General features: G+C 42.5%; 1 protein-coding gene across 1 annotated transcript; it reads right to left on the bottom strand.

Annotated features, from left to right (window-relative positions):
- Positions 1-839: 839 nt before the first annotated feature.
- On the bottom strand, positions 840-24,865 carry LOC106583245 (metal regulatory transcription factor 1). The gene is made up of 11 exons (XM_014167197.2): positions 24,743-24,865; positions 19,698-20,255; positions 15,447-15,685; positions 10,514-10,645; positions 10,026-10,099; positions 9,551-9,687; positions 9,042-9,119; positions 8,744-8,846; positions 7,989-8,647; positions 7,826-7,892; positions 840-6,807 (listed from the first exon to the last, which is right to left on the bottom strand). Exons 2-11 carry the CDS (start codon positions 20,187-20,189, stop codon positions 6,275-6,277), a joined length of 2,514 nt encoding a protein of 837 aa, XP_014022672.1. The 5' UTR covers positions 20,190-20,255; positions 24,743-24,865; the 3' UTR covers positions 840-6,274.
- Positions 24,866-24,966: the final 101 nt, after the last annotated feature.

Genomic DNA, 24,966 nt, shown 5'->3' with positions numbered 1-24,966 from the left:
ATGAACAAGGATAACTTCAGTTATTCAACTTGAACAATGCCTCCAATCAATTACTAATTAGTACAACTATATCACGTGTAACAGAGAAGTGTACAGGCCAGGGGTTTTCAAGAGAAACAAAAATTACGTCGGTTCCAGGTAACAGTTTACTACACAAATAACCATATATCTGTTTAATTGTAATGTAATTTCCATTGTAGATAATATGGTGAGGGCTCCAGCTCCCCAAAATGATGAGACAGACTCTTTAAACACACAGGTTGGCAATGGGACTTTAATTTATTCTTCAAAAAGTACCTCTAATTGGAGGTAGTAAACTGAAGGTATCCAGACACTAAATCTAAATAAAATTCATAACCTTATTTATGGTCAACTACATTTATGTGCTTTACTGAATTATGAGGTTTTACATTCTATTGGTTTCTGGTTTGTAGGGTAACTTTTAATTTTATTACCAAAAAGTCAACTCCTTGTTTTGGTCAGCACAGTTTACTTGAAGACCTCCAAGACCAGTTGGTCTCCCTGAAGGAACAGATGGATCTCTGCAACACTGTTCTGAAGGACTTGGTGGACATGCAGGGTATTTTAAGGGTATGTTTCTCCATGCTTCAAACTCTGAAAAAATGTGTCAACCACCAAACCGAAGTATCTCTCTGAACCCCACAGGAGAAGAACCTTAGTGATGGATCATTCCCTGCTCCGAAGTGACTGATTTTACTCATGGTGGAAATGTGAATCATTTGGTATGTCAATAAAATCTATCATGGTTCATCTAACTTTTTCGCTTGGGCAAAAATGGGAGACACGTCCGATAAGATTTCATCACTATTATATTGCTCTCAATTCAAAAAGTAATTGCTTTATTATACAATACTACTTCATACAAAACAAACGTAAGCAAACCAATTTCACGATACATTCTTTTAAAAATAGAAATCCTTCACAACTTCTCACTCTTTGGGTGTTGAAGACATTCCTCTGGAAGCATTAAGTTTCCCCCTCATTTTACACATTGAGTATTAAAACAATCATGTGTACTTAACTATGAACAGAATTCCAAAATACAAACTGCTTTTTCAAAACCTCAACTGCCAGTGTTTTGCACCCATGAACTCACCATTCTAAGCATCTGACCAATGGCTACAAAAAAAGAACAAAATCCCGATTTGAGCTGTTATTCGCCTGACAATTGAACCTACAGGTTAAGTAAAATGTATTCCATAAAGGCTGAACATGACAGACTCAACCCTTGTTTACACAGCTCTACTGGGGGTCAGAACCATGGTTACGTTTACATTTTAGTCATGTAGTAAACGCTCTTATCCAGAGCAATTAGGGTTAAGTGCCTTGCTCATTGGCACAGACAGATTTTTCACCTGGTTGGCTTGGGGATTCGATTCAGCGACCTTTCGGTTACTGGCCCAACACTCTTAACTGCTAGGCTACCTGCTGCTCTGGCCACTGTGGAGCTGGCGCGAGATGTGTCGGAAAACGTACCTCTGGGATATTCTACTGCACTCAATTTTACCTTTACACAGATCCATAGAGAAGATTGAAATACTGCTAGTTTTCCCTGAAAACTATAATTTTTGTGCTCCTGCTAGCTAGCAGTATTCACCGTAGCCATTTTGGAATGGCAGTGTCAGCCAATCAGCTAGCTTCTTTGTTCAATGTGACACACCCTTGGTCATCACTAGCTGCTACAGACATAGACCCTGCCATTTCTCTTCTCAAAATGTGATTTTAAACCTAATCACATTGCCTACCTTAACTAAAATTTGCTTTTCTTAATTTTTCATGAATTCAGTCATAAACCCCACCTATTTCTTCCATTTCTCTCCTCAAAATATAATTTTAAAACTAACCTTAACTGCACTGCTAATCTTATGCCTAACCCTTTCCTTAAATTAAGAAAGCTTGTTTTCATGACGTTTTACAATATAGCCAATTTAGACTTTGTGGTAACTAGTGGATATCTGTGCCATTCCATAATGGCTGCTGTGGCTACTGCTAGCTAGCATGAGGATTAAAAGGGCAGTTTTTTGGGAGTACAGTGGCATATCCCATCCCTGCATTGAGGTACGTTTTCCCACCCATATCTGGTGCCGGCTCCAGTGTCTTAATGTAACATGATTGCGTTTTTAGCCTAGTGCAGCTCAGTGTAAACAAGCATAACAGTAGGGTCAGTATCTTCTAGCAAAGGTAGAACCAGCACTTTCAATTCTAACAATTGGTCTAAACTGTTAAATTGGGTTAACAAATCGGGTCCAAATTTGTATCACCCTTACAGATTAACATAAAGTTAAATGAGATGACTTGAGCAAAAACAGCACATACAGTATGAGAACAAGAAAAGATTGTTTTTCACCCAAAACTTTTAAAAAGATGCAGCGTACAACATTTGACACAAATAATTCTTACAACAGAATCATATATTGTAATTTTTTCCCGAAGCAAATCCAGTTAGTGTTTAACCAGGTAACTCACATGGGAGGCAAAACAAGTACATGTAAAAAAAAAAAAAAGAGACACGATTCAATATTCAATGGAAAGCAATGGGGGTAAAAAAATAATAAAAAAAAAAACCTTTCAATGCCCAGGCTCACAGCCCCACCTCAAACATCACACATAATAAATTGGACCTTCACATAAAATGGATGATCATGGTGATCAAAATAGGATGCCAAGTTGGTCATACCGCTAAGTTGAATACTGAAAGATTGGTGAGCAAAAATGGTTACATACATGGAGCTTCGCAAATGAGAAAGTTGAGCCTTGAAAGTTGACATTAGCAAACATGAATATTGATTTAACAGAATTACTTAGACCAAGACATTGATGTAAAAGGTTGGTCATGATTTGTTGTTGTTGCATTTTGTACTTTAAGGAATACTGCAGTCAAATCATTGCATAGATATTTTCTTTAAAAAGGTATGCATCGAATTGGATGTGAACATGTTGAGGGCAGTAAGAGGGTGGGTCAGGGTTCATATTTACAATACATCAAGTTATTGACCAGCATTGTTGGGGGAATACCTATACTGAACAAAAATATTAATGCAACATGTAAAGTGTTGGTCCCATGTTTCATGAAAATAAATAAAACATCCAAGAAATGTTCCATAGTCCCAAAATACTTCTCTCTAATTTCGTGCATAAATTTGTTTACATCCCTGTTAGTGAGCATTTCTCCTTTGCCAAGAGAATCCATACACCTGACAGGTGTGGCATATCAAGAAGCTGACTAAAAAGCATGATCATTACACAGGTGCACCTTATGCTGGGCACATAATGCCACAGATGTCAAGTTTTGAGGGAGCGTGCAATTGGCATGCTGACTGCAGAAATGTCCACCAGAGCTGTTGCCAGAGAATTGAATGTTCATTTCTCTACCATAAGCCACATCCATCGTTTTAGAGAATTTGGCAATACGTCCAACCGCAGACCACGTGTTACCACGCCAGCCCAGGACCTCCACATCCAACTTCTTCACCTGTGGGGTTGTCGGAGACCAGCCACCGAGACAGCTGATGAAACTGATGATTATTTAGGTCTGTAATAAAGCCCTTTTGTTGGGAAAAACACATTCTGATTGGCTGGGCCTGGCTCCCTAGTGGGTGGGCCTATGCCCTCCCATGTGAAATCTATAGATTAGAGCCTAATGAATTTATTTCAAATTTACTGATTTCCTTTTCTGAACTAACTCAGTAAAATCTTTAAAAAATGGTTGCGTTAATATTTTTATTTAGTATAAATATCAATAAGAAACTAATTATTTAACATTTGATAATTCACATTCTAGTGGACCCAATTTTAAGTGCTAACTACATGAATCAATATTCCAGGTTATCATCAAGTTTTGATATCGGTTAAATCTCAAAACAGGAAAAGGGCAAAGCCCATGTTAGTTTACACATTTCTCCTACTCAGGTCTGCCAGACAAAGATTTCCTGCGTACTCTGTTATCCTATGATACATGATGAGGCCTAGGTTGGATCTCAGCCCCTCTTTCCATGCTAAATAATAGAACATGATAGCTGCTGTCCATCAATGCCTGTGAAGTAGCAATTAAAATGTTGATGTAATTACAATTTCCAACTACAACATTGATGTAGTGATCTGTAAAATAAAGTATTAAGTTGTCTACAATACAGTACTACAAAAAAATCAAGAGAAACAATTTCAGTCTACAGTATATTTCTGCAGTAACATCTTCACATAAAAAAATTAAAACAGAAAAATAATAATTGGGGGATCATTTGATTTTTTGGCACATTTATCCGTTAAATCTTCAAACCAAAAATGAAGCATTTCTTTTCAATGTAATTTTGTCCAGGTGTAGACAGCTGCTAAAAGGCATTGAACAAGACTAGATGAACAGGAGGAAGTAGTCAGGCAGCGTGTCCAAATCAAGCCATAGGCAAAGATTGACAAGACAAGGAGCCAGCTTAGTAAGCCACAGCAAGTGAGATATCCTGTAGTAAGGCAAGGTTGCTCTACACATGACATTTAGGCATAGTGCCTTCTCTCCAATTTTTTATTTCTTTGTTGTAATCATTGCATTATGTCCCATGTGAAACAATATCGTCATATACTCTAAGAAAGTTACTTACACTTGCATTTGAAAATAAATACTATGTTGACTGCACAGAAGCCAATGGCCCTAAAACTAACCATTATAAGGCTTCATTTTAAACTCTTCTGCATAAGATGTGTGAGCATCTGCATGGGGGCAGAATGCAAAGACAAAAGGGCAGCGCAGGGGCTATTTTCTTTAGTCTCCAAGGTTCAAGTCTACATATTCAAAATGTATATACAAAACAAATACATTCTAAAAACAATCTGAAGGAATAAGTGTTCATATATTTAAATGTATTTACACCATCATCAACACCCTTCAGAAACCCCTTCTGACAGCAGTGGTATTTAAATATTGTCATAGTAATAACGCAGATAACTAGTCATATTAGACAGTGCACAAAGAGGGGAGAGTGCAGCCGAAAAAGGGGGCTACTACAATCGATGGGCATCCGGGCAGTTGACTGCTAAAATGTCTAAATGGACAATCTCTTATTAAATAAAAGGAAAATCTCAAGCTGTATAAATTAGATATGCCATGATGCATCCCTGAGTGGGTCATAATTCATAGAGAAACAGTGTTGTGAGCTATTATTTTCATAATTGATTCATGATTTCACTGTGAAGAGGTTTTGCAGACCAAAACTCAATTTAGGACCTTTGACAACCTTGATATACAATTAATTGCAATACGGTGCAGTGTTGAAACAGCTTTCTGAAACAGATTGAGAGGGGCTCCATAAAACAGAAATCAGTAACGGGGGGGGGACTAAAAAAGAAAACTTGGGCGAAAAGTGGAATAAATTAGCAATGATGATGAATAAGCTGTGACTTGATAACAGTCTAAGGTCAGAGATTTAGATTTTTTTTCTCCAATAAATAAAAATAATTGACAAATTAAATATTAAGTTATAGGCTTATTACTAATGTATTTACTTCTAAATTATATTTAAAAGGCAAGCAACTTCTGTCACAGGCAATTTCTTTTTCAATTAGTAAATATACCTGTAAAGAAAGACAAAAACGAACAAAGCGAGACAAGACAAAACAATGATCTGGACTACAGTAGCTAATTTAGGTAAAACACTGGAAATTACTCTTCACATTATGGCATTAGCAAGACATTGCTTTTAAGGGAATGGCAACACTGCCACACTAATTCCTTGTAGGAAATATAGTTGATGAAATTCCAATTCACTTCACATGCAGTGCATTCTGGTCAATCACTTACCAACTAATCATAATAGTTACAGTTAAGAACTATTGTACAGTACATGGATATAGACAATGTTTTGTTGCTCTCAGGAATCAGCTTCACGCCATATTAGAAGCACACAATAGTTCCTCGGGCCTTTCAAATGATCAGTGCTTAGGACCTTGTCTTGTTTGATGGAGAGCCAGCCAATTAAGAACACTTTTCTAGACTGGCATTGCATTTTGCTGCTTTTTCAAAATAAGCCCCCTCATTAAGTTTCACTTACAGTAATTGAAAAGCGGATGCGTAGTGGGTAAATCAGCAGGTACGGCTGCGTCCTGATTCTATATCCTTCTCCTAAAGTGTGCATATGCACACTCCCTTTAATTTAACAATGGTAGAAACTCCCTCTGCCCAATGCTTACACAAAAATGCTTTTAAATCCATGACTGGGAGTATGCAAGAGAAGAGTGGAGAATAGGAACGAAGCCTGAGTGTCCACTAGGGGTTGGTGGTAGTGCTAGTGCCAGCGGTGGCCATAGTGAAGTCATCACTGCTGGTCACCAGTAGCAGAGCCTCGATGTTGGCCGTGCTCTCGGGGCTCTGCAGGGACAGGAAGTCCGACACGGATGGTTTGGCCACCATGGACGTGATAGGGGGGGGGTTGGTTGCCGTGGCCACCCCTGGGGGGGACGTCTGTACAGAGGTCGAGGGGCTACCCAGTCCTAGTACCGCTCCTGTTTGGGGAAGAGGAGGGGACTCATTCACTTCCGAGGTGAGCGGTGGGAGGCAGCACAAGGGGGAAGAGGGTGCCGGGGGGAGTACGGGGGGAAAGGGCAGTGCCACGAGAGCGGGGGGTGGTAGAGGAGCGGAGGCCACTGCGGGCTGTTGTTGTGCTGCTGCCGAGGCGTTGCTGCTCTTGTTGGAGAGCTTGTCTTTAGCAGAGTCCCTGCAGGCACACTGGCACTGGCAGGACTCCTCCTGTTTGATGATGATGACGGGCAGGCTGAGGCCGATCTGCTGGACAGAGTTGCCTGTAACACATTACAAAACAAAGGTTGTATTTCATTAGGCACGAAATGGCTAAGGGCTGTTCTTATGCATGATGCAACGCGGAGTGCCTGGACACAGCCCTTAGCCGTGGTATATTGGCCATATACCACAAACCTCCGAGGTGCCTTATTGCTATTATAAACTGGTTACCAACGTAATTGGAGCAGTAAAAATAAATGTTTTGTCATACCCGTGTTATACGGTCTGATATACCACGGCGGTCAGCCAATCAGAATTCAGGGCTCGGACCACCCAGTTTATAATTAAGCAATAAGCCCCGAGGGAGTGTGGTATATGGCCACTATACCATGGCTAAGTGCTGTTCTTAAGCAGGACGCAACGCGGAGTGCCTGGACACAGTCCTTAGCCATGGTATATTGGCCATATATCAGAAAACCCAGAGGTGCCTTATTGCTATTATAAACTGGTTACCAACATAATTAGAACAGTAAAAATAATTTATTGTAGTATCACTGTAGTGTTTTTTTGTGTGTGGACATGACTAGTATACCGTAGTATTTGCATAAAGTGGGAGCTTTCTCCTTGAGGAAACCTACCGGACAAATACTAAAATAGCACATTTTCCATAACCTGTAGGTAGGTAGGACTGTGGTCTGAACAAATAGTTCAGAGCTTCTGCTCTTTTCTAAAACCTGAAGAGAACACAATATTTGTAGGTTTCTCACTTATGGGTGGCACAAATTGGGATATGGGGAAGGGGAACGGGCAGACTATATGCAAATTAAATACAGCTGTATTGCTATAGTTAAAAACGAGTGTTTTTGCAAACTGTAGTGTTTTTGCAGACATTACTGTAGTATTTACTATAGTGTTTTACCATATACTACAAAATGATATAGTGAGTACTGTACATGATCAAGGAATACTACAGTGTGTGGTATATTATTCTACAGTATACTATAGTATTTTTTAATGTGGGTCAGTGTAGCATTATTGCTGTTAATAATCACACTGGTAAAAGTAGAGGACAAATCTCACCTGAATTTCCTCCTACTGGTATGGCTGTGGTAAAGAAGACCTTCTCCACTTTTGGACCTCCGTGTGGCTGAAAACAAACAACATTGATGTCCACACAAATGCATCAGCACCCACCCAAACTATCAATTCAATGTTAACCGGCATGTCAAACCGGCACTCTTACCGCTTGCTCTGGGTTCTGTTGGCTGTTGGCAGCGGTGTTAAGGATCCACTGCAGGTTCTGGTCAGACATGACGATGCTGGGCTGCAGCAGGCTCTGGGTGTGGCTGTGGCTTGGGGCGATGGTGGGGGCAGAGGCTGGGGGCGCCAGGGCAGGGTTGGTGTTGCTGGCCAAAGGCACGGTGTGAGTGTGAGCCACGGCCGGCAGCGGCACAGTCTCTGTGGGGGTGGCAGCGACTACAGCGCCCAGAGCCGCGTTGGCGAGGGCTGGGCCTGGCACCACTACTGGCGCAGCAGAGGGCACTATTGGAGCGGTCTGGGCGGGCAGCGCCACGTAGGGGGCAGGCACATCTGGTGTCTGCAGGGCAGTGGGTAAGGGTACGAAGGTGGTGAGGGGCTGGGTGGAGCTGATTGCGGTAACATTACTAATGGTGGCAGGAGATGCTGGCGGTTGGGAAGAGGGGGTTTGGCTAAGAGGGAGCTGGGAGGAAGTCTCCAGGACAGTGGTGGAGGTGGTGTCGGAGTGAGGGTGAGAGTGTGGGTGGGAGTGGGAACAGGAGGATGAGGAGGAAGGGACGAGGGAGAATGAGAAGGAGATGGGGGTGGATCCATCGCCCATGGTGGACTGACCAGTCTCCTGGCCAAAGGCTTCGACAAGGCTCTCTGAAAAATATTAACAAATACAAAGAGCAAAAGTTAGCTTGAAAATGCACTGAAATCAACCCGAGTTACAGTTTATAGATTGTGATGGGTACTTGCCGTGAGGATGTGCATCGTCTTGACTAACACTGTTCTCCGGACTCTGGAACATGAGCTCGAAGATCCTCACGGGGGTAACACTGCTCAAGTCCAAGTTCTGAGACTGTAACACAGATGTAACAAAGCATTACACGATAATACATGTCTGTCTTACAATAAGCCTTTATTGATCCTTTATACAGAAACAAAACAAATATGGTTGTTTTTGCTGTCATAGTACCCCACCACAAAATAAATTGTTCATACATGGACCTATAAAGTCAAATAAGGGCTGATGAAATAATGCGCGCACACTCACATTGTGGATGTTTTCTCTGAGCTCCGAGTCAGTCGAGATGAGGCTCAAGTCACTGAGGCACAGTGAATGGTTTGCATCCTGTAATTAGAGAGGAATAGGCCCAACTTACATTTTCCAGTGCCTAGAAACATTAACAGAACGAGACATTGGAGAAGCCAAGAAGCCTTCCATTATTGAGCAAAAGCCATCTAAAGTCATAAAGATACATAAGGATAGAATGTAGATCATAAAAACAATCAAAACAGACTGTATTGATTGCAGGCACAATGTTGTAGGTACAAATAAATTACTTTACCCATGAAAAACACCCCAGATATATTAAAATGAATACTAACAATACACTCTATTCAGCCACTTTCATCGAACAGTGAGTGCATACTTCTTTTTAAATTGGTGGCCGTAGCAGGAATCGAATCCACGGCTATGACGTTGCTAGCGCCATGCTCTTACCAAAAATGAGCCACACGTGACCTGTCTGAAATAGATGCTTTGATTTACGTATGGCTCACCTCAGACAGGGGGTGAGTGAGGGTGACACTGAAGGGCTGGCCCTTGTCCCCATGGCCCCTGACGTGACTCTTCAAACTGTACTGGCTGCTGAATGCTTTCTCACAGCCGTTGCTGGGACAGTTGAAAGGCTTCTCCCCTGATGGAAGGAAGGATGGAGGGGGAAGGGCGGGGGGAGCGAGACGAGAGAGAAGGGAGGAAGGAAGAGGGTCACCTTCACTGTATGCCAAGGGAAATGACTGTATGCCAAGGGAAATGACTATTCGGTCTGCTTGACAAACATTTTCCAATCTAAAAGTAATGTTAAATCAAACGCTATCATTTCCTAATATAAAATATTAGAAAATGTTAAAATTGAGATATTAAGCGCTACTCTCTGTCTCTGAGGTGTGGAATGTGGATTAATGATTGGTTGACTGTCATTCTGAGATTTGACAGAGAATTTATTTTCCAAACAGAAGTAGTAGTAAAGCGTACCTGTGTGTGTCCGCACGTGCGTCTTTAGGTGATGGCTGGCAGCAAACGCCTTGCCGCAACCATCATGGTCACACCTAGAGGGAAGATCACACAAATGATCGGTCAATGTAAGGCAAACAGCAATAGAGAAAAACATGTGGAGATTAAGCTGACGAAGAATAATAAAAAAATGCGGAAATTAGAAAACCTGATGCATAATATTTTTTTTGTTTGTTGTTGGTGCGCCACAAAGCAGTGTCATGCCCCTCACCGTTCTTCCAAAACCAAAACTAATCAGAACAGATGAAAGATATAATTTCCTCAATGTGCATTTTCCCCCACTCCTTTAGGCTACATTTGTTTATATGCAAAGAAGATCTCATATCAAGAAAAAGGCATCCTCATCCAAACATGACCAGATAATGTCCTTGCTTTATATCCAAGGCAGCGGTCTTTCCTCCCCTTGTGAAACATAAACCACAGTGGGTGCGTGGAGTCGGAGAACTCACCGGAATGGTTTCTCCCCTGTATGAGTGCGAATGTGCTTCCTCAGGTCACTGAGCGTGGTAAAGTACTTTGTGCATCCCTCCGATTCACAGTTGAACGTCTTCCCCGTGTGCAGTCTCTGGTGCGCTTTCAGTCTGCCGAGAGGAGATAATTACAATCAACCACGGGGAAGATTTCAAAAGGAGCTACGTGTCACGTTTGGGGGATAAATTCAATTTCCTTGTCGTTTTGGAAGAATACGTCTTAGAGATAGATAGCTTATTACTGCTTTCTAACCGTGTCATAATCCCCCCAAAAAAGTTGCATGGACGTGAAGTTGTGTACTATTGTTTATGTTTTCAACCTCAGCCAACGAGAGCCAATCGAGAAGCAGGAAGCAGTGGTCCGGACCGGAGAGTTACAGTATAAAATCAAAAACTTAAGGGTGAAAAATTATGTGCTCCTTTCGTCAAATTTTATTCCTTTACCTCAAATATAATAATTGACATTTAAATGGTAGGCCTACTTCCAAGTGGAAATGTAGCTCTGTTAATAAGAGCAAAAATACTGAGCTGCTGAAAATGTTCTCACCGTCTTGAATTAAATAAACATTCCAAAAACATTAGAACACAGACTGTTAATGTGCAAACACTCGGGCCTAGAAGATTAGGTAGCACTCCTTTCTCTGGAGAAAGAGACCAAATTGGAAAATAACAACCTAAACTTGCTTTAAAAACTTTTAAGGACACAATCCAGGGTCATGTTGATTAGGGGAAGCAATGGAAAACCAAAATTAGCAATTCTTATTCGGCAAGTGTAGGTAGTCCTTCCCTGTTTCAGTCGGTTTTCATCTGTTTGGTGCCTAATGAACAGGACCCGTAGCCTAGTAGAAATGTAGTGCCACCGTGTTCCTTATTGGAGAGGACAAGGCAGCATGGTTCTGATAAGAGCAAAGTAATGTGTTTAGGGGGAAACAACACATTGGCTTGGCTGTGCTGATAAATGGACCCTGACAGGGGAGTCGATGGTGGCACGCTTCCACCACCGCCTGTCTCAGTGGCCTTCGGTTCAATGTCACAACACTGGAGCCACTGGCTGACTAGCCTACTACTGGCCTGGCTGAGGGCCTCCATTTATAATGCCTTCATTGAGTGCTAAACCGAAGAAGCTAAATGCAGCAGACACTACAAAACAAAGAACTCAGTCAAATTAGAAAACTAAATTGGGAGATAAAACAAAGTCCATATCACTGTAAGGTCTACTACACCTGTTGTATTCGGCGCATGTGACTAATAAAATGTGATTTTGATTTGAAATTAGGCTAGAACACCCAACAATGCATAAAAGCACTCACTGTTCAGTACTTGGACTGACAAAACGCTTGGGGCTTGTCGTGGAAAATTGCAATATTATGTTATAATGCTTGTATTGTATAATAATGGTTGTTTTATTCGACAGAATAGAGTATTCTGTTAACTATTGTGTGTGTGTGTGTGTGTGTGTGTGTGTTTTACTGAGGATGGGCCTCTATGAGATAGCACTGAGAGGAGATTTACGATGTCTTTGGGTGATAAAACCTAAAGAGCGTTCCAGAATAACATGAGGTAATGTTTTTGTGCTATGAAGTACCAGGAACGAGATTAGAACCTCGTCTTAGGGACCAAACTGAATGATAATTTATAGCGAATGCATCTGGCTATGGGATACTCCTCTCTCAAGTAAAAGTCTTTCTTTGTGAACTGTTCCTAAGATCTGTGGTTCGTCATGTAGGTTGAGAAGGGTGTATCTTGGCTATAAAAGATCTTTGTACTTTTGTGTTGTCACTTTCAATGGCGCATCATTGAAAGTAAAGTGCTATTGCAAAGCTCTTATTATTAAAGATGTAGTTTAAGTATAACTCTGACTGGTGTGTGAAGTTTGTAACTCTCCTCATTTGCTAATGCAGAAATGAACCACCACAGCCTACAGACAAAATGTGCTGTAGATAAGAAAAGCAAGCACATCCTCTTTTTGATACATCCTTCTTTATGCAATCTCAGACTGAATGAAGAAACTAGGCCTAGGGCTGGCACGATTACCATATAACTGCATAATTGACGGTTATGGATGAAGACCGTCATAAAAATAGCCGTTTTTTTTTGTGGAACTAACAGCTGACTGAGGATGGGAAAGGTTTTGCTATTAGAACAGCTATTACTATGACATCGATAAATTAGCTGACCAATAACAGTCAACCAAAAATCCATGACTGTTACAGCCCTAAGCAGTGTTGCCAACTTAGCGACTTTGTCGCTATATTTAGCGAGTATTCAGACCACTCTAGCGACACATTTTCAAAAAAGCGACTAGTGACAAATCTAGCGACTTTTTCTGGTGTTATTGGAGACTTTTGGAGACTCTGACGTGAAAGCACGTATTGTTCTTACTCTTCTCAACGAGCAGCGGGTGCTGCCGTGGGCCCCACCTCCGTCCCAAAGCACTCACAGGCGGCCCAGTCCTTGCGCAGCAGTCCCTCCCAGCTACAGTCAGAACAGGAGATGTTCACCCCTCCGCGTCCAGACTGCAAATTAATTGTGCATGCGGGAAGCCGCCGCTGGCTGATCCCGCCCTGGCTTACATTCAGGGCGGGATGTAAATGTAAAAAACTAAACTAACAAACAAAAAAATTTAATAAAAATCTAAGTAACTCTGGTCCCAAGCCCGGATAAAGGAGGAGGGTTGGAATTGTGACAAAAAAAACAAAAAAACAAGAATCGACAGAAGTTCATTTGTAGTTCTAAACATATTTAAGGTGTTTTTTACTCACTTTCTGTCTCTCCCACAACGTTATTCCTCTCTCCTACAGCGTCCATCACAATTACATGCACATGGCCAATTATGCAAATTAGGTGATGACGTCATTTGGCGACTTTTAGGACAGCCAATAGCTACTTTCCTTACTGAGGAGTTGGCAACACTGCCTAAGCCTACACATTGTTTGCTAACCTACTATGGAAGAATACCTCTGAATGGGTGTAGGCAGGGCATAAAATGAACACCTGCCACATGCAAGTAGATTTAGGTATTGGCGGGTAAGAATGTCTATTTTACCAACAACTTGCACGGCTCTACAGTGAGAGCGTTACATTCGCAAATAAAAATAGTAAAAAGTCAAGTATGAGCATGTGCGGGTTAGAAAGATGTTGCAGTAGCGTTTCCAAATTATTTGTGCTGTTTTGTTTCATAACTACTAATCATACAAATAATGACGAATCTTATATCCCACCTCGCGTAGCAACACTGCCTGGCAGGGGAGCTGTGCGCCCTGAGTGAAGCGCTGATAGATTCATTTTTGGAGGCGCTGCAAACACACTGCCAGCACGCTCATTAGGCAGGATTAGGCGTCCGTTTACGGCGGCAGATTGACGAGGGCGGCATTTTCTAAGCCAAATTGGCCAAGATGCACCTCCAACAACACATAAAACCTAACTTAATTCTTAAAATAATGACAATTTCTCTCAACCAGTGGCATATTGGCTTTTTAGGTGAGCACTGATGCCGCCTTTTGATAAGCAGTGAGTGCCCCTTTTTGAAGGAAGGCCGCAAGATATTTTGCCTGTCCATTCCCAACACGCCGTCTATGTTTGGTTCAGATTTTGTACCGTCTAAACCAGCCTTGATTTGGGGCCAAACATAAGTAATTTATAGTTGTCTATTTTTAACTTTCAATCAGAACCCAAAAATTTGCCTGATTTCAACATCTGGAAAATACATTTTCAACATCAGGAAAATAAGTATCTTTTCACCTTTCATTCAGAACCTAATTTGAACATAACTTCAATGTCTGGAAAATAGGTATTTTTTTCAACGCCATTTTGCTTAATGGGACGGGGGGACGGGGTAAAAATGAAAAAAATGTGTCTAATTTAGTCTTTGTCCTCGTGTTTATAGGCTATTCACATTGTTTTGTTCACAAGCTCGGTTGTTTTTCAACGTTAGTTGAGTCTGCTGCTTCAACTGATACCGACGAGATGTCCTAGTCTGATCCCAAATCACAGACACGTGTGACACGACTCAAGTGGCCCCATTACTACTGTAACCTCCCACCCTTAAAGGGGCTGCTGAACATTTTGGATAAAATAATGAAATTGAGTAATATACCACATTACTTCTAATACATTTCTTGTTTAAGAAAATTAACAAGCATGGTCATCTGTTGTTTTGTGTTTTTATTATGGTAAAGAATCTGAGTGGCATTTTAGGCCCCAAGTGTAGGCTAGATATGTCACTTTACATATTTTTATATTGTATCTATTATCTTAGTTATTATCTATTTTACATATCATTTATTACCTGTTACCTTTGATCTATTATCTATCCATCTTTAGTATAGGCCTACATATACAGGTAACTGCCAAAATAAAAGAGTAAATGAGGGATACAAAGTATACTGAAAGCAAGTGCTTCCACACAGGTGAGTTAATTAAGCAATTAACATCCCATCATGTTTAGGGTCATGTATAAAAATGCCCAGTTGCCCATTATTTTGGCTACCATGACTACAATAAGAGATCTCAGTAACTTTGAAAGAGGGGTCTCAAAAGAGCTTAAAGGGTGTGTGTGTGTGTGTGTCTCAGTCACCAGCTCTCAACCCAATTGAACACTTATGGTACATTTTGGAGCGGCGCCTGAGACAATTTTCCACCACCATCAACAAAACACCAAATGGTGGAATTTCTGGTGGAAGAATGGTGTTGCATTCCTCCAATAAAGTTCCAGACACTTGTAGAATCTATGCCAAGGTGCACTGACGCTGTTATGGCGGCTCGTGGTTTCCCAACACCCTATTAACACAATTTATGTTGGCGTTTCGTTTATTTTGGCAGTTACCTGTAAATAGATAGTCATCCGATTAGTCAGCATGTCTGGGAATATTTCGACATGCAGCTGGTAAACTTTGTGTTAGTCGAGCCTCACCTGTATAGAGTATTGAAGGCCTTCTCGCAGCCCTGCACGTCGCACTCAAAGGGCTTCTCCTTGGTGTGAACGCGCACGTGGATCTTCAGGCTGTAGGAGGTGAGGAAGGCCTTGCCGCAGCCCAACTGGTTGCACACAAACGTGTACTCGCCCCGGTGGGTCTTCTGGTGCGTGCGCAGGTTGCCCGCCGTGCTGTAGGTCCGTGTGCAGCCCTCAAACATGCACTGGTACCGCTTCACCTAAGTGACAAACAAGAAGACAATTCCTTTTTCTTAATTAATCTTTCCTTGATTCTTTGCGACATCTCTCCTCGCCTCTCAAAAGACTTTGGATAATAAGGTTCGAGGGGAGGGACCTTGGACCTTCTCCTCCTCCAATATGGTTGAGAAGGAGGCGAGGCGATAGGATGAGAGCCAGAGTGAGAAACAAACGGGGTATGTTTGCACAGGCAACAATGACACGGCGCATGAGCGGGTAAGCGCACATGACATCAGTGACTTGACCCCCCCATCCATTTCCATCGGACTGATTTTGATGTGCACCGTGTTTCAACTCAGCAGTCTCCGCATGCAGCGGCCGTGGCAGTCAGTCCTACGGCTCTGTTCTGGTCTCACACAAAAGGCCCCGGGGAGAGAATAAAGCCGGCTCCTTTCCCCTCCTTCGTATACCCATAGAACACACTAGCTTACATTGTCATAACACAAAGCCTTCCCATCCAAGCTTTATCCCCCCCCATCAAACAAATCTATTTTCAGAGCTTGCGTTATACCCCATAACTTAATGCCTTGATCCTGTTCTAGACTGGGGGTAAAAAAAAAACCGCTTTGTTACACAAATTTCAAGAGAAAGTCAACCAGCCCTGACCGCGTAAAAACAACACTCTTTTCCCTTAATAAATAGTCAACAATGGCTTACATCCCCTTACGTAACTCCTGGATCGCCACATCGCACCCTACTAGACACAATAGTGAGGCAGCCTGTCCAATTCAAGTTATTTTTTAGAGCTAGAGGTCTTCTATTATTTCTCCAAAAGGATGGATTCCAGCCATGATAACTGGTCCACTAGCAGGCTCCGCATGACCCTACAAATCACTGGAGCCTAACAGAAACGCAGCGCGAGATGGCTAAGACAACTGTTGGCCTATGTTTAAGGAGGAGATAGAAGGAAAACCCCCCAGCCGGAGGTCATATTCATCAGGGTCCAAACGGAAGAAAAGTGACTGAAATACGAAAGGATTACCTGAACTTGTCCGTTGCGAAACGTTTTGCTACATTGTGCACTAATGAATACGACCCAGCATAACGTGTCCCTTGGTGATACTAGGCCTAATGACTGACTGGTTGTGCTATTCATTCAAGTTTCAATGTCATGTGCACAAGTACAGTGAAATGCTTTTCTTGCAAGCTCTAAACCCAACAATGCAGTAATCAATATCAATGTAGTAAAAATAACACAAGGTAGCGCAAAAACACACAAGAAATAGAACTAAGAACATGAGAAAGTAAGAAGGTATATATAGGATCAGTTCCAATGCCATATTTACAATATGCAGGGAGTGTACTGGAGTGATACGTATAGGGGCAAGGTGACTACGCATCAGGACATATGATAAACAGAGTAGTAGCAGCGTATTTGATGAATGTGTGTGTGCGTGTAGAGTCAGAATAAATGTGTGCATATTATGTGTGTGTGAGCAAATTAAGTGATTATGTGCGTGTGTGTGTGTTGGAGTGTCAGTGTGCGTGAGTGTGTAAGGTCTTATGAATGTGCATAAAGAGTGCAATTATATATATTTATCTAACACAAGAGAGAAGGAAGGGAAGTAAGAAGTATGAACATGCACCCCACACAGTGAGGAGCCTGGCTGCAGTGCTGCTACAGCGGATCAGCTGTACTGTGTTGTTATTCAACCCCCACAGCTTCACGACCGACTCCCCCACTTCTGCAGCATCACTTCAAATCACACAGGTTAACTAGATTGGCATGCCATTGCCTCCCACATGCACAGCGGGGAAAGAGCACTCCAGTAGTAAGCAACACAGAGAGTGTCTAATGCAACTAGATGCTGCAAAGCCTACTGAAATGGTATGTAAGAATGCTGCAAGGCCTACTCAAATGGTATGTAAGAATGCTGCAAGGCCTACTGAAATGGTATGTAAGAACGCTGCAAGGTCTACTGAAATGGTATGTAAGAATGCTGCAAGGCCTACTGAAATGGTATGTAAGAATGCTGCAAGGCCTACTGAAATGGTATGTAAGAATGCTGCAAGGCCTATTGAAATGCTATGTAAGAATGCTGCAAGGCCTACTCAAATGGTATGTAAGAATGCTGCAAGGCCTACTCAAATGGTATGTAAGAATGCTGCAAGGCCTACTGAAATGGTATGTAAGAATGCTGCAAGGCCTACTAAAATGGTATGTAAGAATGCTGCAAAGCCTACTCAAATGGTATGTAAGAATGCTGCAAGGCCTACTCAAATGGTATGTAAGAATGCTGCAAAGCCTACTGAAATGGTATGTAAGAATTCCGCAAGACCTACTGAAATGGTATGCTAAAGACTGCTTTGTGTTGCATTGAGACATGTATAACACCTAGGCTAGATAAACATTGAAAATAACATCTGCAATGTTTGGCATCCACATCTGCAATTATGACAAAAGTCAAAAGAAAATGAGGACAGAAATTTTGGAGAAGCAACATGAACGGATGCCAAATCATGAGTTGGGAGAGGAACAATCGTTTGGGGTGATTGCATCTTTGGCTCAGAGTCTGTAGATGAGATTTCATAAATCCAATTGTAAGTAAGCAAAACACATTTTCTCTCCCTCAATGACATCATGCAAGTAGCTAGGCTAGGAGGAGGAGGAGTGGTCTGACTCCAGCAGAGCACTTCAACACAAAGACAGCACAAGGACCCTAATGGCACTGGCCAACATGGTGACAAAGGGGGACCTGGTAACAAACAGGAACTTTGTTGCATTGAGGGTGCAATATTTGGCCGGGCCTCATCATGATTGGTTAGGAGTAGTTTTGAACTGACCACTGGTGTGACCCTGAGCTAGCCTGTTGTTACGGTGCTGCTTTGCATTTTAGGAAGAGATAGCCTAGAGGTGCAACCCTCCAACAAGCTCCATTGTACTCTTCTGCACACCAGCGTGCCTTACACAATGATTAAGAACTAGGCGTAAAGTCTGAAGCCACTAGACCTGCCATCATAATGACACTGCACAAGCTTCAGATGAGTCATTTACTATGTGTGCTGTACGGTACACAGGGGAGGAGGGGTTAAACATGTATCATATAAAACAACGCAGTGGTAGAAAAAGTACCAATTGTCATACCCATGTAAAAGTCACCCAGTAAAATCCCACTTGAGTAAAAGTAAAAAAGTATTTGGTTTTAAATATACTTAAGTATCAAGAGTAAAAGTAAAAAAGTATTTGGTTTTAAATATACTTAAGTATCAAAAGTAAAAGTAATTGTTAAAATATACTTAAGTATCAAAAGTTAAAATTATTTCAAATTCCTTATATTAAGCATGATTTTCTTGTTTTTTTTAATTTACGGAGAGCCAGAGGCACACTCCAACACTCAGACATAATTTACAAACAAAGCATGTGTTTAGTGAGTCTGCCAGATCAGATGCAGTAGGGATGACCAGGGATTTTCTCTTTTCCTGTCCTGCTAAGCATTCAAAATGTAACGAGTACTTGGGTGTCAGGGAAAATGTATGGAGTAAAAAGTACATTATTTCCTTCAGGAATGTAGTGAAGTAAAAGTAAAAGTCGTCAAATACATAAATAGTAAAGTAATGTACAGATACCCCAAAAAACTACTGAAGTAGTACTTTAAAGTATTTTTTTACACCACTGAAACCAGGTGGAAGCAGAAAGGTCTTGAGGAGAACGTAGCTCACTAGGCAAATCAAAGCATTTCGTTCACCCAGTGAATTTACTCTCCCTGCTCACGCCTCTCGTTGCTCTCTCTCAACATGGGGTCTCTAGTATTGTTACTTAACACAACACACTAGGCTAATTGTGTGTTGAGATCAAGTACATTTAATTCAGGCAGTGCAATATCCCTGATCTACAAACCACCTTGGATTCTGAATGACTACTCATTATGTGATCAAGATTAGTGATTCTGCGCCTTGCCATGCCCAAACTAATCCCCTCAAACACGCTGTATGACCTCCACACAGCGTCACACCACGCATTTCATTGGTGAGGGGGCACGTAAGCCAACATACCTCTCTTTGCTTGGTCTCCGGACACTCCGAGTGCAGGGTGAGGGTGGCCCCCTCGATGTTGCGCGGCATGGCCATGGACCCCGGGTTGATGATGAACTGGATCTGGTCAGGCGAGATGGTGTGATGCACGTATCCCTGCGACATGCCGTCCTGGTCGCCCATGAAGGTCATAGAGCCTTCCTCCTCTTCCTCCTCCTCCTCATCCCCGTCCACCAGGAAAGCGCCCCCGTCGTCGTGGTCCCCCCCAACGCAGTGTCCATGGTCCTCCTCTCCCTCCTCGTCCAGCCGGATGGGGTCCTGCTCGATGAGCACCGTAGTGCGGTCGTAGACGCGGGAGCCCGAGGGTGCCGACATCAGGTCGTCGTCATCTTTGTCGTCGTCGTAGTGCGCCATCTTGTCTTCATCGTTGTCCTCTTTGTCATCGCGCTCGAAGTGGTCCACCTCCACCTGCAAAAACATGGAGGCCTCCGTGCGAGGGCCACGCTCGCTCATGGTCCCAGCTGGGCTGGCCGCCTCTGGTGGATGAGTGTGCACAGAGGACGGCGTGCTCACTTGTTCCTGCACAGTGGAGGATAGACAGGAAAGTGTGAGGGTGGTGGCTATTAGGAGTTGTGCTGTGCCCCTTCAAAAATCAAAGTGTTCATTTTAAATGCAGGGCTGTGAGTGCTGACCTACCTCTTCCTGAATTTCAAAACAATTCTGTTAACAGAAACAATCTCTCTGCTTGCTACGTCTAGAGCCATTGAAGTAAAGAATATAACAAATTATGATTCCTTGCAATGAAAGTAGCTAGAGCCTAGCTTCTGTCAGTGACCTGGGCAAACGCAGTAGCTATTTGGCCAAAAGGGGAAGGCCTACATGACTCCAAATAAAATACTGTAAACAGGAAATTTGAGGGGAAAAACAAAAAACAAAAAGGCTTTGACACTTGAGGCTAATTTTTCCACCTTCCAAGAGCAGAATATAGATACTTGTAAAGTTATTTGGTTGAGTATTGCAAAAGTTAGGTAAAGTTGGACAATGCAGAGCAGCTATTTTTATGCCAAAGACAAGCATGGAACACTTGCTCTAGAAGCAAACACCTAACTGTTGAGAATGCAGCTAGAGAAGATACCTGAACAGTTCTCTGGCAGTACCAGTTAAAAACCATAAAATCTATAGCCTAAAGTTTGGTTACTAAAGTGGTATAGTGTAGGCTACTCGTCATCTTCAAACATGCCATGCATAGCGCCATAACACTTGTCTAAAAGGTAGACAGTTATACCTATTCCCTAATGCTGGAGTGAAATTATAAAACTCATCTATTCTCTACGATGCATTGGAATAAGGTCTAGATGTAGCTATAAATGGAATTTGTTGTATGAATTAGCCTGAGTATGACTGTTACATGGGTAGATTTGAACCATTTCCAATAAGGAGCCAGCTCAACTGCAGAAGGCTACTAATTCGATGTAGAAAATGTGTCAGAGTGGCTAACAAATAGCAAATAAATCCAATAACACCCAAATGGACCTCTATACCAGGTGGTGTCAGAGGAAGGCCCTAAAAATTGTCAAAGACTCCAGCCACCCAAGTCATAGACTGCTCTCTCTGCTACCGCACGAGAAGCTGGACCGATGAACAAAGTCTGGAACCAACAAGAGCATGAACAGCTTCTACCCCCAATCTATAGACTACTAAATACTTTAGTTAAATATTTAACCAAATAGCTACCCAGAGTATTTGTATTGACCGTTTTTTACACTATTTTGACTAATCCCATACGCTGCTGATACAGTTTATGATCTATCCTGTTGCCTAGTCACTTTATTCCTACCTACACACACTTTTTGTTTTATTTCTACCTATATTATTATCAGTTAAGAACAAATTCTTATTTACAATGCTGGCCTACCCCAGCCAACACCGGGCCAATCATGGCCAGATGTTATGCAGCCTGGATTTGAACCAGAGACTGCAGTGATGCCTCTTGCACTGAGCTACAGTGCCTTAGACCTCTGGGGAGCCCATATATATATACTGGTCAAAAAAATAAAGGGAACACTTAAACAACACAATGTAACTCCAAGTCAATCACACTTCTGTGAAATCAAACTGTCCACTTAGGAAGCAACACTGATTGACAATACATTTCACATGCTGTTGTGCAAATGGAATAGACAACAGGTGGAAATTATAGGCAATTAGCAAGACACCCCCAATAAAGGAGTGGTTCTGCAGGTGGTAACCACAGACCACTTCTCAGTTCCTATGCTTCCTGGCTGATGTTTTGGTCACTTTTGAATGCTGGCGGTGCTCTCACTCTAGTGGTAGCATGAGACGGAGTCTACAACCCACACAAGTGGCTCAGGTAGTGCAGCTCATCCAGGATGGCACATCAATGCGAGCTGTGGCAAGAAGGTTTGCTGTGTCTGTCAGCGTAGTGTCCAGAGCATGGAGGCGCTACCAGGAGACAGGCCAGTACATCAGGAGACATGGAGGAGGCCGTAGGAGGGCAACAACCCAGCAGCAGGACCGCTACCTCCGCCTTTGTGCAAGGAGGAGCAGGAGAAGCACTGCCAGAGCCCTCCAAAATTACCTCCAGGAGGCCACAAATGTGCATGTGTCTGCTCAAAACGGTCAGAAACAGACTCCATGAGGGTGGTATGAGGGCCCAACGTCCACAGGTGGGGGTTGTGCTTACAGCCCAACACCGTGCAGGACGTTTGGCATTTGCCAGAGAACACCAAGATTGGCAAATTCGCCACTGGCGCCCTGTGCTTTTCACAGATGAAAGCAGGTTCACACTGAGCACATGTGACAGACGTGACAGTCTGGAGACGCCGTGGAGAACGTTCTGCTGCCTGCAACATCCTCCAGCATGACCGGTTTGGCGGTGGGTCAGTCATGGTGTGGGGTGGCATTTCTTTGGGGGGCCGCACAGCCCTCCATGTGCTCGCCAGAGGTAGCCTGACTGCCATTAGGTACCGAGATGAGATCCTCAGACCCCTTGTGGGACCATATGCTGGTGCGGTTGGCCCTGGGTTCCTCCTAATGCAAGACAATGCTAGACCTCATGTGGCTGGAGTGTGTCAGCAGTTCCTGCAAGAGGAAGGCATTGATGCTATGGACTGGCCCGCTCATTCCCCAGACCTGAATCCAATTGAGCACATCTGGGACATCATGTCTCGCTCCATCCACCAACGCCATGTTGCACCACAGACTGTCCAGGAGTTGGCGGATGCTTTAGTCCAGGTCTGGGAGGACATCCCTCAGGAGACCATCCGCCACCTCATCAGGAGCATGCCCAGGCGTTGTAGGGAGGTCATACAGGCACGTGGAGGCCACACACACTACTGAGCCTCATTTTGACTTGTTTTAAGGACATTACATCAAAGTTGGATCAGCCTGTAGTGTGGTTTTCCACTTTAATTTTGAGTGTGACTCCAAATCCAGACCTCCATGGGTTGATAAATTGGATTTCCATTGATTATTTTTGTGTGATTTTGTTGTCAGCACATTCAACTATGTAAAGAAAAAAGTATTTAATAAGATTATTTCATTCATTCAGATCTAGGATGTGTTATTTTAGTGTTCCCTTTATTTTTTTGAGCAGTGTACATAGGGAGCCTATATGTACATATATACACCTATTACCTCGCACATGGTACTGGTCCTTCGTCCCGCACTATAGAACATTCCGGATTGATAACTTTTTCTATTTTTTTATTCTCTGCATTGTTGGGAAGGGTCGTAAGTAAGCATTTCACAGTTATTCTGCCTGTTGTTTACAAAGCATGTGACAAATAACATTTGATTTGGTTTCATTTGAATGGTCTGTATGTTCCTAGGCACTAACCATCTCGCCACCCATATAGTTCTAGAACTTCCTGATTTCGTTTGACAGCACAGTGGTGCCAGCACTAGCGGTTCTGGGGGGGCAGTGCCCCTGTGACAACAATTTTGGACCCCCTTGTGGCCCCCCTAAATGTGGAGTATAAAATAATTTTTACATAACTAATTTTTGCTATTGTTCTTTTTTTACATCCATTATTAGACAGTGGCAACAATGATGATTATGTGGTCTTTTGCCTGCTAATGCAGTGAAGAAAACGATATGACAACAATAACGTCTAATGTAACTGGCCTCTCTTAACAGTACAACTGGCCCCAGCTTGGCCCCCCAGTTGAAATGGTCTAGAACCGCCACTGGGTGCCTGCCAAAGTTGATTTATCATGGACAGTGAGTATTACCTTAGCTAGGATTACACACCAACGATATTTACAAACACATTCAGGAGACAAGTTAAAGATGGCATGTCACACATCTGTGATTTCGCCTTTTGACTAAAGGCTCCATACAACGCGACGACATCACTAGTAGCTAGCTAGAGCGTTTGTGAATAGTTGTAATTATTTGGCTAGGTAGCTAACGTTCGTTGGGCAACTAACTTTAGCGTTGCAAGGACAACCAACTTCCATCCTGATAACGTTCGTAATAACTAGATAACCTTAGGTAAATAAAGATATCAATAGTTAGCTAGTTGACTTCGATCGACATGACAGTTCAATTAACTAACTTAGCAAACTAGCTAACGTTAATATGTAAATGTCTCGCTAGTTAAACACTTTTACATAGCATGTTAACTCAAATGAAAACATGACAGCTATTTTTTGACCGCTATTTTGCTAACGTTTAGCTAACGTAACGTTGGCTTGTACGATAGTGTTAGTTGAAAATAATGTCAATCTAGCTAACGTTAATCATCAACGTTTCAGACTAGCTATAATACCAACGAACAAGTGCATGATAAGCAGCTACCAAGCATGCAGCGTAAAACAACAAGCAGGGTATGTTATGCTTAGATATCGAACGTTACTAGCTAACTAGTTCGGCAACGTTACCGCTAGCTAAAAATCTGTGAACTAACGTAGTGCTAGCTTGCCAGCTAACGTTAGTTTGACTGGCTGTCTATCGATAAATCTCCCGTCGAAGCAGATAAAATTGGCAAAGTAAAAGTTCAGGGCTCCACTAGAAACAAATATACAACACAGAAAACATTTACCGGTGCAGCGCAAATGCCGACTTGGTTTATGTTTCGGGTAGCTTAGCACTTTCTTCCCATCCCCTCCCTAGTGGTACCATGATTAAATATAAACGTCATATTTCAGCCTCTCCTCGTGTTGTATTCTGGGAAATATACCCCTCCCATGTACACCAGTCCCCCATAATGAAATCGAAACTACTGAAATGAAATAAGCGATCTAGAATCATGCAAAGCTATCATTT

Source organism: Salmo salar, chromosome ssa02 (assembly GCF_905237065.1).
Source record: "Salmo salar chromosome ssa02, Ssal_v3.1, whole genome shotgun sequence".
Taxonomy (NCBI): Eukaryota; Metazoa; Chordata; class Actinopteri; order Salmoniformes; family Salmonidae; genus Salmo; species Salmo salar.
The sequence above is the reverse complement of the archived record's forward strand: the minus strand, read 5'-3'. Positions and strand labels throughout refer to the sequence as shown.

Bases quoted from the DNA above. Each gene is read 5' to 3' on its own strand.
- LOC106583245 (XM_014167197.2), bottom strand. From the start codon at position 20,189: ATGAGCGAGCGTGGCCCTCGCACGGAGGCCTCCATGTTTTTGCAGGTG. The intron at 10,100-10,513 runs GTGAGTTCTCCG...TCTTCCCTCTAG, and splicing joins ACAGGGGAGAAACCATTCCG to GTGTGACCATGATGGTTGCG. The intron at 7,893-7,988 runs GTAAGAGTGCCG...GTTTGTTTTCAG, and splicing joins AACAGAACCCAGAGCAAGCG to CCACACGGAGGTCCAAAAGT.